The sequence below is a fragment of the Salmo salar genome, chromosome 02 (assembly GCF_965601325.2).
Source record: "Salmo salar chromosome 02, fSalSal1, whole genome shotgun sequence".
In the NCBI taxonomy this organism is placed as follows: Eukaryota; Metazoa; Chordata; class Actinopteri; order Salmoniformes; family Salmonidae; genus Salmo; species Salmo salar.
In genome coordinates this window covers 81,589,240-81,605,707 of record NC_138292.1, presented here as the reverse complement: position 1 = coordinate 81,605,707, position 16,468 = coordinate 81,589,240, and the positions used below count along the sequence as shown (strand labels likewise).

At 45.1% G+C, this 16,468-nt stretch overlaps 1 protein-coding gene across 1 annotated transcript; it reads left to right on the top strand.

Moving 5' to 3' along the window:
* The first annotated feature begins 3,786 nt into the window (after positions 1–3,786).
* On the top strand, positions 3,787–14,713 carry LOC106594045 (uncharacterized). The gene is made up of 9 exons (XM_082968671.1): positions 3,787–4,132; positions 6,064–6,213; positions 6,327–6,760; positions 6,863–6,962; positions 7,274–7,454; positions 8,934–9,116; positions 11,203–11,264; positions 11,577–12,465; positions 14,461–14,713. The coding sequence occupies exons 1-9, from the start codon at positions 4,016–4,018 to the stop codon at positions 14,601–14,603; spliced, it is 2,259 nt and encodes a 752-aa protein (XP_082824797.1). The 5' UTR covers positions 3,787–4,015; the 3' UTR covers positions 14,604–14,713.
* The last annotated feature ends 1,755 nt before the right edge of the window (positions 14,714–16,468 follow it).

The following is a 16,468-nucleotide window of genomic DNA, read 5'->3' as shown; positions in this document are numbered from 1 at the left end:
CAAATAAGCATTAACCTCTATGGGCTAGGTGGGACGCTTGCGTCCCACCTACTCAACAGCCAGTGTAATCCCGTGGCGCGATATTCAAATACCTTAGAAATGTAAAACCTTCAATTTTTCAAACATATGACTATTTTACACCATTTTAAAGATAAGACTCTCGTTAATCTAACCACACTGTCCGATTTCAAAAAGGCTTTACAACGAAAGCAAAACATTAGATTATGTCAGCAGAGTACCCAGCCAGAAATAATCAGACACCAATTTTTCAAGCTAGCATATAATGTCACATAAACCCAAACCACAGCTAAATGTAGCACTAACCTTTCATGATCTTCATCAGATGACAACCCTAGGACATTATGTTATACAATACATGCCTGTTTTGTTCAATTAAGTTCATATTTATATCAAAAACCAGCTTTTTACATTAGCATGTGACTAGCATGTGACTAGCATTCCGACCGAACACTGCCGGTGAATTTACTAAATTACTCACGATAAACGTTCACAAAAAGGATAACAATTATTTTAAGAATTATAGATACAGAACTCCTCTATGCACTCGATATGTCCGATTTTAAAATAGCTTTTCGGTGAAAGCACATTTTGCAAGATTCTCAGTAGATAGCCCGGCATCACAGGGCTAGCTATTTAGACACCCAGCAAGTTTACCACTCATCAAAGTCAGATTTACTATAAGAAAAATGTTATTACCTTTGCTGTCTTCGTCAGAATGCACTCCCAGGACTTCTACTTCAATAAAAAATGTTGGTTTGGTCCAAAATAATCCATCGTTATATCCAAACAGCAGCGTTTTGTTCGTGCGTTCAAGACACTATCCGAAAGGGTAAATAAGGGTGACGAGCATGGCGCAATTCGTGACAAAAGATTTCTAAATATTCCATTACCGTACTTCGAAGCATGTCAAGCGCTGTTTAAAATCAATTTTTATGCCATTTTTCTCATAAAAAAGCGATAATATTCCAACCAGGAATCTGCGTTTAGGTAAACAGACAAAAGAAAAGAAAGCATTCGGTCGACTCGGGCACGCGCCTAAACACATAGTACTCTGAGCGGCCACTTGCCAAAAGCGATAAAGTGTTTCAGCCAGAGCCTGCCTCGATATCCTTCAGCTTTTTCCCGGGCTCTGAGAGCCTATGGGAGCCGTAGGAAGTGTCACGTTATTGCAAAGATCCTCAGTCTTCAATAAAAAGAGCCAAGATAAAACACACCTTGTCAGACAGGCCACTTCCTGCATGGAATCTTCTCAGGTTTTGGCCTGCCATTTGAGTTCTGTTATACTCACAGACACCATTCAAACAGTTTTAGAAACTTTAGGGTGTTTTCTATCCAAAGCCAATAATTATATGCATATTCTAGTTACTGGGCAGGAGTAGTAACCAGATTAAATCGGGTACGTTTTTATTCCGGCTGTGTCAATACTGCCCCCTAGCCCTAACAGGTTAACTGACTTGCCTAGTTAAATAAAGTTTAAATAAAAAAATAAACACAGTTGTGGCCAAAAGTTTTGAGAATGACACAAGTATTAATTTCCATGAAGTTTACTGCTTCCGTGTCTTTAGATATTTTTGCCAGATGTTACTATGGAAAACTGAAGTATAATTACAAGCATTTCATGAATGTCAAAGGCTTTTCTTGACAATTACATGAAGTTGATGATGCAAAGAGTCAATATTTGCAGTGTTGACCCTTCTTTTTCAAGACCTCTGCAATCCGCCTTGGCATGCTGTCAATTAACTTCTGGGCCACATCCTGACTGATGGCAGCCCGAGCCACTTAGTTATCACTTTTGCCTTATGGCAAGGTGCTCCATCATGCTGGAAATGGCATTGTGGACGGTTCTACTCTGGACGGTTCTGACTTAGAATATGTGGACAACTACAAATACCTAGGTGTCTGGTTAGACTGTAAACTCTCCTTCCAGACTCACATCAAATATCTCCAATCCAAAGTTAAATCTAGAATTGGCTTCCTGTTTCGCAACAAAGCATCCTTCACTCATGCTGCCAAACATACCCTCGTAAAACTGACCATCCTACCGATCCTCGACTTCGGCTATGTCATTTACAAAATAGCCTCCAATACCCTACTCAATAAATTGGACGCAGTCTATCACAGTGCCATCCGTTTTGTCACCAAAGCCCCATATACTACCCACCACTGCGACCTGTACGCTCTCGTTGGCTGGCCCTCGCTTCATACTCGTCGCCAAACCCACTGGCTCCAGGTCATCTACAAGACCCTGCTAGGTAAAGTCCCCCCTTATCTCAGCTCGCTGGTCACCATAGCAGCACCCACCTGTAGCACGCGCTCCAGCAGGTATATCTCACTGGTCACCCCCAAAGCCAATTCCTCCTTCAGCCGCCTCTCCTTCCAGTTCTCTGCTGTCAATGACAGGAACAAACTACAAAAATCTCTGAAACTGGAAACACTTATCTCCCTCACTAGCTTTAAGCACCAGCTGTCAGAGCAGCTCACAGATTACTGCACCTGTACATAGCCCATCTATAATTAAGCCCAAACAACTACCTCTTCCCCTACTGTATTTATTTATTTATTTTGCTCCTTTGCACCCCATTATTTCTATTTCTACTTTGCACTTTCTTCCACTGCAAATCTACCATTCCAGTGTTTTACTTGCTATATTGTATGTACTTCGCCATCATGGCCTTTTTTTGCCTTTACCTCCCTTATCTCACCTCATTTGCTCACATTGTATATAGACTTATTTTTCTACTGTATTATTGACTGTATGTTTGCTTTACTCCATGTGTAACTCTGTGTTGTTGTATGTGTCAAACTGCTTTGCTTTATCTCGGCCAGGTCGCAGTTGTAAATGAGAACTTGTTCTCAACTTGCCTACCTGGTTAAATAAAGGTGAAATAAAATGTAAAAAAATAATTGTTCATCACCAAACTGTTCCTGGATGGTTGGGAGAAGTTGCTCTCGGAGGATGTGTTGGTACCACTCTTTATTCATGACTGTGTTCTTAGGCAAAATTGTGAGTGAGCCCAGTCCCTTGGATGAGAAGCAACCCCACACATGAATGGTCTCAGGATGCTTTACTGTTGGCATGACACAGGACTGATGGTAGCGCTCACCTTGTCTTCTCCAGACAAGCTTTTTTTCCGGATGCCCCGAACAATCGGAAAGAGGATTCATCAGAGAAAATGACTTTACCCCAGTCCTCAGCAGTCCAATCCCTGAACCTTTTGCAGAATATCAGTCTGTCCCTGATGTTTTTCCTGGAGAGAAGTGGCTTCTTTGCTGCCCTTGACACCAGGCCATCCTCAAAAAGTCTTTGCCTCACTGTGCGTGCAGATGAACTCACACCTGCCTGCTGCCATTCCTGAGCAAGCTCTAATGGTGGTGCCCCGATCCCGCAGCTGAAGCAACTTTAGGAGATGGTCCTGGCGCTTGCTGGACTTTTTGGGTGCCCTGAAGCCTTCTGCATTAATGCAGTGGAAATGTTTGTTGTGGATTCAGTTCATTTGCATGGCAAGAGGGACTTTGCAATTAATTGCAATTCCTCTTATCACTCTTCATAACATAACAACAGTATATGCAAATTGCCATCATACAAACTGAGGCAGCAGACTTTGTGAAAATTAATATTTGTGTCATTCTCAAAACTTTCGGCCACAACTGTATATATAATAGAACAAGATTCCTGCAGGTTGTAAGCGCCTTGTATTGCCTGCCTTCTCACTCCTGTACACAAGGTGGCGCTATTGCACCAGGTAGTTTAGTCATGCAGAAGAATCATACCCGGAAGTACGGTGATGCAGCAACGCAGACAGTCGGCTTATTTCCCTCTCTTCAAAACAGGCTAGCTAGTTACTGTTAAAATGGCAACATATAGGATGTCTGCATGTATTGCCTTCGTTTACATGGCTGGTTAGGTTTCAAATCGTTTCACGACCAGTAAATTGTTCAACTGACGTGAGTGACCTCGAGCTGAAGTGAACGTAAAAGAACAACAATCAATAACATGTCGGCAGAATTCACTCCTCCCGGTTCTGACCGACCCACAATGGACTGCAGTCGCAACTTTGACACAATGCCACTGGGTTTTGCCTTAGGATTAACTGGACAGGGAGGGTCTGAGGTCAGTATTCTTACTGCTAGATGCTTTGTGAAATACAGGCCCTGATTCCCTGATCAAAGTATTGGACACTCATATAGTCTACCACAACAAAACACTCGTATAGTCTACAACAACAAAACGCTCGTATAGTCTACCACAACAAAATGCTCGTATAGTCTACCACAGCAAAACGCTCGTATAGTCTACCACAGCAAAACACTCGTATAGTATACCACAGCAAAACGCTCATATAGTCTACCACAACAAAACGCTCATATAGTCTACCACAACAAAACGCTCATATAGTCTACCACAACAAACGCTCATATAGTCTACCACAACAAAACGCTCGTATAGTCTACCACAACAAAACACTTGTATAGTCTACCACAACAAAACACAGATTATGGGCTACCACAACAAAACGCTCGTATAGTCTACCACAACAAAACGCTCGTATAGTCTACCACAACAAAACACAGATTATGGGCTACCACAACAAAATGCTCGTATAGTCTACCACAACAAAACACTCGTATAGTCTACCACAACAAAACGCTCGTATAGTCTACCACAGCAAAACACAGATTATGGTCTACCACAACAAAACGCTTGTATAGTCTACCACAACAAAACGCTTGTATAGTCTACCACAACAAAACGCTCATATAGTCTACCACAACAAAACGCTCGTATAGTCTACCACAACAAAACACAGATTATGGGCTACCACAACGAAACGCTCGTATAGTCTACCACAACAAAACGCTCGTATAGTCTACCACAACAAAACACAGATTATGGGCTACCACAACAAAACGCTCGTATAGTCTACCACAGCAAAACGCTCATATAGTCTACCACAACAAAACGCTCATATAGTCTACCACAACAAAACACAGATTATGGGCTACCACAACAAAACGCTCGTATAGTCTAGCACAACAAAACGCTCGTATAGTCTAGCACAACAAAACTCGCATATAGTCTACCACAACAAAACGCTCGTATAGTCTACCACAACAAAACACTCGTATAGTCGACCACAACAAAACACAGATTATGGGCTACCACAACAAAACGCTCATATTGTCAACCACAGCAAAACGCTCGTATTGTCAACCACAGCAAAACGCTCGTATAGTCTACCACAGCAAAACGCTCATATTGTCAACCACAGCAAAACGCTCGTATTGTCAACCACAGCAAAACGCTCGTATTGTCTACCACAGCAAAACACAGATTATGGTCTACCACAACAAAACGCTCGTATAGTCTACCACAACGAAACGCAGATTATGGGCTACCACAACAAAACGCTCGTATAGTCTACCACAACAAAACGCTCGTATAGTCTACCACAGCAAAACACAGATTATGGTCTACCACAACAAAACGCTCGTATAGTCTACCACAACAAAACGCTTGTATAGTCTACCACAACAAAACACTCGTATAGTCTACCACAACAAAACGCTCGTATAGTCTACCACAGCAAAACACAGATTATGGTCTACCACAACAAAACGCTCGTATAGTCTACCACAACAAAACGCTTGTATAGTCTACCACAACAAAACACTCGTATTGTCTACCACAACAAAACGCTCATATAGTCTACCACAACAAAACACAGATTGTAGGCTACCACAACAAAACGCTCGTATAGTCTACCACAACAAAACACAGATTATAGGCTACCACAACAAAACGCTCGTATAGTCTACCACAGCAAAACACAGATTATAGTCTACCACAGCAAAACGCTCGTATAGTCTACCACAACAAAATGCAGATTATGGGCTACCACAACAAAACACTTGTATAGTCTACCACAACAAAACACTCATATGGGCTACCGTAACAACACTCATACAGTCTACCACAACAAAACAAATGTTCCCCTCTCCAGAACTAGTCAAGGCTGACTTCTGCCCTTCATCCTCTTTTAGGATGATGTTAACAACCAGCCCAGCCTGTCCCCATCCCACAGCCCCCCTGCATCAGGAGAACCTGATCAAGAGAACCAAACAGAACCAACCAAAACCTTTTCTCACTGTTGTCTGGATTGTGGGAAAGAGTTTTCCCGCCCATGTGACCTGGTGAGTTTGATGGGTTTTATTTGCCAGTTTAAAAAATGACATATACACACAGTACATGAAACGTGACGGGATAACACAAAACAAGTCAACTTATTTCCATTGTGTTCCATAAGGTGAGACACCAGAGAGTACACACAGGGGAGAAGCCCTACCCCTGTCCTGACTGTGGCAAGAGGTTCGCCCACTCAGGAGGCCTCCGAGAACATGAGAGGATACACTCCGGAGAGAAGCCTCACTCCTGCTCTGTGTGTGGGAAGAGCTTCACCCAGAAGGGAAGTCTTAGAGTTCACCTACGGACACACACGGGGGAGAGACCTTATTCTTGCTCCGTCTGTGGCAAGAGCTACACCCAAAATGAATTTTTGAAAGTGCACCAGCGAACACACACGGGAGAAAGGCCCTACTCCTGTTCTGTGTGTGGCAAGGGCTTTGCTCAGATAGGAAACTTGAAGAAACACCAGCGGATTCACACCGGGGAGAAGCCTTATCAGTGCCTGGAGTGTGGCGCCAGTTTCACCCAGAAGGACAGCCTGAAGATGCACCAGAGGTCATTTATTTCATTCTTGTTTTCATTTGATCTCCTTTTTGTTTTACTGTAAAGTCTGTTTCAAGTTTAAATGCACTTTGAATCAAGTATGATTTGATTTAGGTCTCATACGGGAGAGAAACCCTGCGTCTGCCCCTCGTGCGGGAAGGGTTTCCGTGACAACGGGCACCTGAAAGTCCACTTGAGAGTGCATACAGGTGAGGTTGATTTAACGATCGAAGGATATCAGTGTCTCAACTCTGAGTTGTCCACAATGTGGTTCTTTAATAAAACTTGAAACTTTATGCAGCAATTGACAGCATACATTACAGATTTGTCGTATGTACGGGATACACATGGTATACACCGTCCAATGAAATACTGACTTGCAGGTTCCTTCTCAACAATTCAACAACAATAAGAAATAATAAAACATAATAATACGAACATAAAGTAAATGGCTCATTATTATGGAGTGACACTGTCTGTCTGTCCCACCCACCCGTCTGTCCATCCATCCATCTATCAGGTGAGAAGCCATACTCCTGCCCTGACTGTGGGAGACGGTTCAGCCAGGCGGACGTCCTGAAGAGACACCAGATGGTGCATACAGGGGAGAAGCCGTACTTCTGTGCCCTGTGTGGCAGGAGGTTCGCCCAGCCTGCCACTCTGAAGTACCACCTCCGGACCCACGCAAGAGAGAACCAGACAGGAGGTGAGTTCAACAACACTTCCCTTTACAGCCAACATGTTGCCAGAGTAACACATTTCAGGAATGATTTGAATGAACATTCCAGAATGTTACGGCGAAGCTGCCAATAGCTCATTTTTCTATGTATTCAAACTGCAAATGCTAATCTTACTACATGTAATAGAAAGCCTGCATAGCAACATGTATTATTTGTAGTGGCAGTTTAGACAGGAAACAGATACTCATGTTTACCTCACACTGCCTTCTCAGACTGTCAGCCACTTCACTGCCTTCTCAGACTGTCAGCCACTTCACTGCCTTCTCAGACTGTCAGCCACTTCACTGCCTTCTCAGACTGTCAGCCACTTCACTGCCTTCTCAGACTGCCAGCCACTTCACTGCCTTCTCAGACTGTCAGCCACTTCACTGCCTTCTCAGACTGCCAGCCACTTCACTGCCTTCTCAGACTGTCAACCACTTCACTGCCTTCTCAGACTGTCAGCCACTTCACTGCCTTCTCAGACTGTCGGCCACTTCACTGCCTTCTCATACTGTCGGCCACTTCACTGCCTTCTCATACTGTCAACCACTTCACTGCCTTCTCATACTGTCAACCACTTCACTGCCTTCTCAGACTGTCGGCCACTTCACTGCCTTCTCAGACTGTCGGCCACTTCACTGCCTTCTCAGACTGTCGGCCACTTCACTGCCTTCTCAGACTGTCGGCCACTTCACTGCCTTCTCAGACTGTCGGCCACTTCACTGCCTTCTCAGACTGTCGGCCACTTCACTGCCTTCTCAGACTGTCGGCCACTTCACTGCCTTCTCAGACTGTCGGCCACTTCACTGCCTTCTCAGACTGTCGGCCACTTCACTGCCTTCTCAGACTGTCGGCCACTTCACTGCCTTCTCAGACTGTCGGCCACTTCACTGCCTTCTCAGACTGTCGGCCACTTCACTGCCTTCTCAGACTGTCAACCACTTCACTGCCTTCTCAGACTGTCGGCCACTTCACTGCCTTCTCAGACTGTCGGCCACTTCACTGCCTTCTCAGACTGTCGGCCACTTCACTGCCTTCTCAGACTGTCGGCCACTTCACTGCCTTCTCAGACTGTCGGCCACTTCACTGCCTTCTCAGACTGTCGGCCACTTCACTGCCTTCTCAGACTGTCGGCCACTTCACTGCCTTCTCAGACTGTCGGCCACTTCACTGCCTTCTCAGACTGTCGGCCACTTCACTGCCTTCTCAGACTGTCGGCCACTTCACTGCCTTCTCAGGGCTGTCGGCCACTTCACTGCCTTCTCAGGGCTGTCGGCCACTTCACTGCCTTCTCAGGGCTGTCGGCCACTTCACTGCCTTCTCAGGGCTGTCGGCCACTTCACTGCCTTCTCAGACTGTCGGCCACTTCACTGCCTTCTCAGACTGTCGGCCACTTCACTGCCGACACAAAACAAACAGAATGCTGTTGCTAGCATTCTAACGTTCACAAACCATTTCCCCAGGGTCTCAATGCTGCCCAGTGTGTGGACAGGACCTCCCTACAGAGCAGGCTCTGAGAAAACACCTACAGACACACATGGGGGAGGACCTCGGTCACAATGGGGGACAGGAAGACGGGGAGGATGAAGTTGGTGGTCTGATCAATTCTGATGGAGAGGACGTCGGCTGGGACCCTTCTCATCTTAGTAAGTGGAGGCAGGTTATTCGTCCCTAATGGCTCCCTGTTCCCTATGTAGTGCACTACTTTACCCTAAGATACATCCCTAATGGCACCCTATTCCCTACATAATGCACTACTTTACCCTAATATACATCCCTAATGGCACCCTATTCCCTACATAGTGCACTACTTTAGACCATCCATCCTTCCATCAAATGATGAACAGGAGAGAGTCCTGTCCATGGCTCTGGTAGTCTCATTATAACCCATAATACCAACCTATCTCTACAGGAGAGAGTCCTGTCCATGGCTCTGGTAGTCTCATTATAACCCATAATACCAACCTATCTCTACAGGAGAGAGTCCTGTCCATGGCTCTGGTAGTCTCATTATAACCCATAATACCAACCTATCTCTACAGGAGAGAGTCCTGTCCATGGCTCTGGTAGTCTCATTATAACCCATAATACCAACCTATCTCTACAGGAGAGAGTCCTGTCCATGGCTCTGGTAGTCTCATTATAACCCATAATACCAACCTATCTCTACAGGAGAGAGTCCTGTCCATGGCTCTGGTAGTCTCATTATAACCCATAATACCAACCTATCTCTACAGGAGAGAGTCCTGTCCATGGCTCTGGTAGTCTCATTATAACCCATAATACCAACCTATCTCTACAGGAGAGAGTCCTGTCCATGGCTCTGGTAGTCTCATTATAACCCATAATACCAACCTATCTCTACAGGAGAGAGTCCTGTCCATGGCTCTGGTAGTCTCATTATAACCCATAATACCAACCTATCTCTACAGGAGAGAGTCCTGTCCATGGCTCTGGTAGTCTCATTATAACCCATAATACCAACCTATCTCTACAGGAGAGAGTCCTGTCCATGGCTCTGGTAGTCTCATTATAACCCATAATACCAACCTATCTCTACAGGAGAGAGTCCTGTCCATGGCTCTGGTAGTCTCATTATAACCCATAATACCAACCTATCTCTACAGGAGAGAGTCCTGTCCATGGCTCTGGTAGTCTCATTATAACCCATAATACCAACCTATCTCTACAGGAGAGGGTCCTGTCCATGGCTCTGGTAGTCTCATTATAACCCATAATACCAACCTATCTCTACAGGAGAGAGTCCTGTCCATGGCTCTGGTAGTCTCATTATAACCCATAATACCAACCTATCTCTACAGGAGAGAGTCCTGTCCATGGCTCTGGTAGTCTCATTATAACCCATAATACCAACCTATCTCTACAGGAGAGAGTCCTGTCCATGGCTCTGGTAGTCTCATTATAACCCATAATACCAACCTATCTCTACAGGAGAGAGTCCTGTCCATGGCTCTGGTAGTCTCATTATAACCCATAATACCAACCTATCTCTACAGGAGAGAGTCCTGTCCATGGCTCTGGTAGTCTCATTATAACCCATAATACCAACCTATCTCTACAGGAGAGAGTCCTGTCCATGGCTCTGGTAGTCTCATTATAACCCATAATACCAACCTATCTCTACAGGAGAGAGTCCTGTCCATGGCTCTGGTAGTCTCATTATAACCCATAATACCAACCTATCTCTACAGGAGAGAGTCCTGTCCATGGCTCTGGTAGTCTCATTATAACCCATAATACCAACCTATCTCTACAGGAGAAGGTCCTGTCCATGGCTCTGGTAGTCTCATTATAACCCATAATACCAACCTATCTCTACAGGAGAGAGTCCTGTCCATGGCTCTGGTAGTCTCATTATAACCCATAATACCAACCTATCTCTACAGGAGAGAGTCCTGTCCATGGCTCTGGTAGTCTCATTATAACCCATAATACCAACCTATCTCTACAGGAGAGAGTCCTGTCCATGGCTCTGGTAGTCTCATTATAACCCATAATACCAACCTATCTCTACAGGAGAGAGTCCTGTCCATGGCTCTGGTAGTCTCATTATAACCCATAATACCAACCTATCTCTACAGGAGAGAGTCCTGTCCATGGCTCTGGTAGTCTCATTATAACCCATAATACCAACCTATCTCTACAGGAGAGAGTCCTGTCCATGGCTCTGGTAGTCTCATTATAACCCATAATACCAACCTATCTCTACAGGAGAGAGTCCTGTCCATGGCTCTGGTAGTGAAGAAAGTCCTCCTACATCAGACATCAACAAGGTGGGAGAAAATGAGCTTTATACATTTTACTGTAAACTAATGTCATCTATTTCAGGGGCCAAATGTATCAAGCATCTCAGAGTTGGAGTGCTGATCTAAGATCAGTTTTGCATTTTAGATTATAAATAATGGACAAGGGGGGACCTGATCCTAGATCATCACTCCTATTGGATCTGATCTGAACAACATCACATGTTCAAGGGGACCTGATCCTAGATCATCACTCCTATTCTGAGATGTTTTATTAACACAGACCCTGATCTTCAGAGGAAATATTACTTCCTTTATTATTGATCACTGTTTTCATTCTAGAATCCAGGTGACCAATCCAGATCCAAACCCAGGTCACCTGACGACAGAGAGGCCTTCAGTCAGACACTGGGTCCTGACGACAGAGAGACCTTCAGTCAGACACTGGGTCCTGACGACAGAGAGACCTTCAGTCAGACACTGGGTCCTGACGACAGAGAGGCCTTCAGTCAGACACTGGGTCCTGACGACAGAGAGACCTTCAGTCAGACACTGGGTCCTGACGACAGAGAGACCTTCAGTCAGACACTGGGTCCTGACGACAGAGAGACCTTCAGTCAGACACTGGGTCCTGACGACAGAGAGACCTTCAGTCAGACACTGGGTCCTGACGACAGAGAGACCTTCAGTCAGACACTGGGTCCTGACGACAGAGAGACCTTCAGTCAGACACTGGGTCCTGACGACAGAGAGACCTTCAGTCAGACACTGGGTCCTGACGACAGAGAGACCTTCAGTCAGACACTGGGTCCTGACGACAGAGAGACCTTCAGTCAGACACTGGGTCCTGACGACAGAGAGGCCTTCAGTCAGACACTGGGTCCTGACGACAGAGAGACCTTCAGTCAGACACTGGGTCCTGACGACAGAGAGGCCTTCAGTCAGACACTGGGTCCTGACGACAGAGAGACCTTCAGTCAGACACTGGGTCCTGACGACAGAGAGACCTTCAGTCAGACACTGGGGATGAACATTAAAATAGTGGAGGAGGAGGAGCTGGAGGACTTGAGTAAAACTGTTGGGGTGATGGTTAAAGAAGAAGAGGAAGAGGTGGATCTGGAGGACCTGAGTCAAACTGTTGGGGTGACGGTTAAAGAAGAAGAGGACGAGGAAGTCAGCAGATTCATTCAGTCCCCAGTAGAAGAAGTGGACTGGGAGGCAGTTGAACTTAGTAAGTAGAGGGAGGGAGGCTGTTGAACTTAGTAAGCGAGGGAGGGAGGGAGGCTGTTGAACTTAAAGAAACATGAAGTAATGAGGACTTACTATCTCTGTGCCCCAAATGCCATCCTATCCCCTACTTTAGACCAGAGCTCTATGGGGAATAGGGTGCCATCCTATCCCCTACTTTAGACCATAGTTCTATGGGGAATAGGGTGCCATCCTATCCCCTACTTTAGACCAGAGTTCTATGGGGAATAGGGTACCATCCTGTCCCCTACTTTAGACCAGAGCTCTATGGGGAATAGGGTACCATCCTATCCCCTACTTTAGACCAGAGTTCAATAGGGAATAGGGTACCATCCTGTCCCCTACTTTAGACCAGAGCTCTATGGGGAATAGGGTGCCATCCTATCCCCTACTTTAGACCAGAGCTCTATGGGGAATAGGGTGCCATCCTACTCCCTACTTTAGACCAGAGTTCTATGGGGAATAGGGTACCATCCTATCCCCTACTTTAGACCAGAGCTCAATGGGGAATAGGGTACCATCCTAATCCCTACTTTAGACCAGAGCTCTATGGGGAATAGGGTACCATCCTGTCCCCTACTTTAGACCAGAGCTCTATGGGGAATAGGGTACCATCCTATCCCCTACTTTAGACCAGAGTTCAATAGGGAATAGGGTACCATCCTGTCCCCTACTTTAGACCAGAGCTCTATGGGGAATAGGGTGCCATCCTATCCCCTACTTTAGACCAGAGTTCTATGGGGAATAGGGTGCCATCCTACTCCCTACTTTAGACCAGAGTTCTATGGGGAATAGGGTACCATCCTATCCCCTACTTTAGACCAGAGCTCAATGGGGAATAGGGTACCATCCTAATCCCTACTTTAGACCAGAGCTCTATGGGGAATAGGGTACCATCCTGTCCCCTACTTTAGACCAGAGTTCTATGGGGAATAGGGTGCCATCCTATCCCCTACTTTAGACCAGAGTTCAATAGGGAATAGGGTGCCATCCTATCCCCTACTTTAGACCAGAGCTCTATGGGGAATGGGGTGCCATCCTATCCCCTACTTTAGACCAGAGTTCTATGGGGAATAGGGTACCATCCTGTCCCCTACTTTAGACCAGAGCTCTATGGGGAATAGGGTACCATCCTATCCCCTACTTTAGACCAGAGTTCAATAGGGAATAGGGTACCATCCTGTCCCCTACTTTAGACCAGAGCTCTATGGGGAATAGGGTGCCATCCTATCCCCTACTTTAGACCAGAGTTCTATGGGGAATAGGGTGCCATCCTACTCCCTACTTTAGACCAGAGTTCTATGGGGAATAGGGTGCCATCCTATCCCCTACTTTAGACCAGAGCTCAATGGGGAATAGGGTGCCATCCTATCCCCTACTTTAGACCAGAGTTCAATAGGGAATAGGGTGCCATCCTGTCCTCTACTTTAGACCAGAGCTCTATGGGGAAAAGGGTACCATCCTATCCCCTACTTTAGACCAGAGCTCAATGGGGAATAGGGTACCATCCTGTCCCCTACTTTAGACCAGAGCTCTATGGGGAAAAGGGTACCATCCTATCCCCTACTTTAGACCAGAGCTCAATGGGGAATAGGGTACCATCCTGTCCCCTACTTTAGACCAGAGCTCTATGGGGAATAGGGTACCATCCAATCCCCTACTTTAGACCAGAGTTCTATGGGGAATAGGGTACCATCCTGTCCTCTACTTTAGACCAGAGTTCAATAGGGAATAGGGTACCATCCAATCCCCTACTTTAGACCAGAGTTCTATGGGGAATAGGGTACCATCCTGTCCTCTACTTTAGACCAGAGCTCAATGGGGAATAGGGTACCATCCTGTCCCCTACTTTAGACCAGAGCTCAATGGGGAATAGGGTGCCATTTGGGTAACATCTCAAATCTTAGGTTGCGTCCCAAAGGGCAGTGTATGTCCCATATTGTGTACTATATGTAACCTGAACTTACTATTCCCATAGGAGAGAGTCCTAACCAGTGCTCAGTCGGTGAGGAGAGACCTCCCCAGCAGGAGAATCACACAGCTAAATACCATCAGCACACAGAGAACACAATCCTCACTCCTGCTCTGACTCTATTTCAAGGACCTGATCAAAGCTATTGATGATTAAATAATTAGGTTCATTAGCTACTGTATCCTATTGCAGATATTTAATAATTGTGTTTTATTTAATAAATCATGGTTGCAACAACCTGCCAATCATTATGAACTGGGTGGTTTGAGCCTTGAATGCTGATTGGCCTGGTATATCATATAGTATACCACGGGTATTTTTAATTTAACTAGGCGAGTCACTGCCTTGTTCAGGGGCAGAACTACAGATTTTTACCTTGTCAGCTCGGGGATTCGATCTTGCAACCTTTCGGTTACTGGTCCAACGCTCTAAACACTAGGATACCTGCAGTATGACAAAACATACTGCATTAATTACGTTGGAAACCAGTTTATAATACCTATAAGGCACCTCGGAGGTTGTGGTATATGGCCAATATACCACAGCTAATGACTGTATCCAGGCACTCCGGCGTTGCGCCGTGCATAAGAACAGAATTTAGCCGTGGTAAATTTGCCATATACCACACCCCTTCGGACCTTATTGCTTAAATAGACCATTCAATCTGTTAATTTAGCCTATGTTGACCAGATGTCCCCGATTTTGGTGGCCAGTACCCGGATATAGCCGTCCCAGAAAATGTCCCTGATTAGGCTTCAGAAAGAAAAACAACAACTTTGAAGTTAAATTGAGGCTGATATTTCCATTAAAAAAGGATGGCTATCCTATCCCTGTCCCAAGCTCGTTTGCTCCCACAGCTTTGCCACGGGCCTTTTATGACAACGTTTGATCAGTGATACATTAACCTCCACATGAACAGCCATGTCCAGATTTTGGTGACAGATTTTCAAGAGAATATTCAAAAATCTTCATAAAAGCAAATATGCCATTTCAGAGTTTCCTTTAGGAAAAGTAGGCGCCGGACGTCACGACAGGGAACGTAACGGACATCCATATGCATTCAGATCCAACCTGGCGCAGCCAGCGCCATCAATAAACGAGGGATGTTGGCCAAAGGAGCCACATTTACATGTTCTTAAAAACAGCCTATAACAAATTACAGAAACACTATTCCTTGTGTTTTGATGTGTAGCATAGGCAAAACTGTGTATATATATATATATATATATAAGGCTACTTTCCTAAAACATGAATTGTCCTCCTGTCGAGGTGACTAGTACGGGCCGCAGGGGCGGAAATCCCGGGGGGGACACGACCCCCCCATCCTGGGAAAAATATGATTTGTCCCCCCCAATATATCACTGAAACATAACTATGTAATTTAAATAATATTAATAATACGCAATGAAAGCAATTGTGCTGATTATAGACACTTAATAGCGCGTTTTTAAGTTTCAAAAGATTGCAACCCCCCCACCCTTTGCCTCACAATGGTTTGATCCACTACCAGTTCCTTAGTTTGCTAGGTAACAGAGAAGGCATATCTACTGTCTGAAAGGCACTCAATGCACGTAACTGACGTGAGGTTAATCCAGTCAATCGCGCACACACACTAGCTGAATATGCAGAGCTAGCGCGCAAATATTAACTATTAAGCTAGCTAGTACCTATTCCATTTATGTGGCGTCGTCAAAGATGGAATCAGCATGCAGATGATGTAAGTTAGTGCTTCAAAGTCCCTGTGATAAGGTTAGCGATAAACTGAAATCCAAACTGAACAGAACTACACTCTCTTCTACCATAGTCTTAAATATATTTAATGGTCTCGTTGCAAAAGCTAAATTGTCGCAAGTGAACTTTTATTTATTTATTTTATTTCACCTTTATTTAACCCAGGTAGCAAAGATTATAGCAAACACCACTGAAACTGAATTGGTGCTCGCTAGCTTTGCAAATTTAGCTATTGTTGGAAGCCAGCCAATAAGAAACAAACTATTATAATTACAAAAGGTTG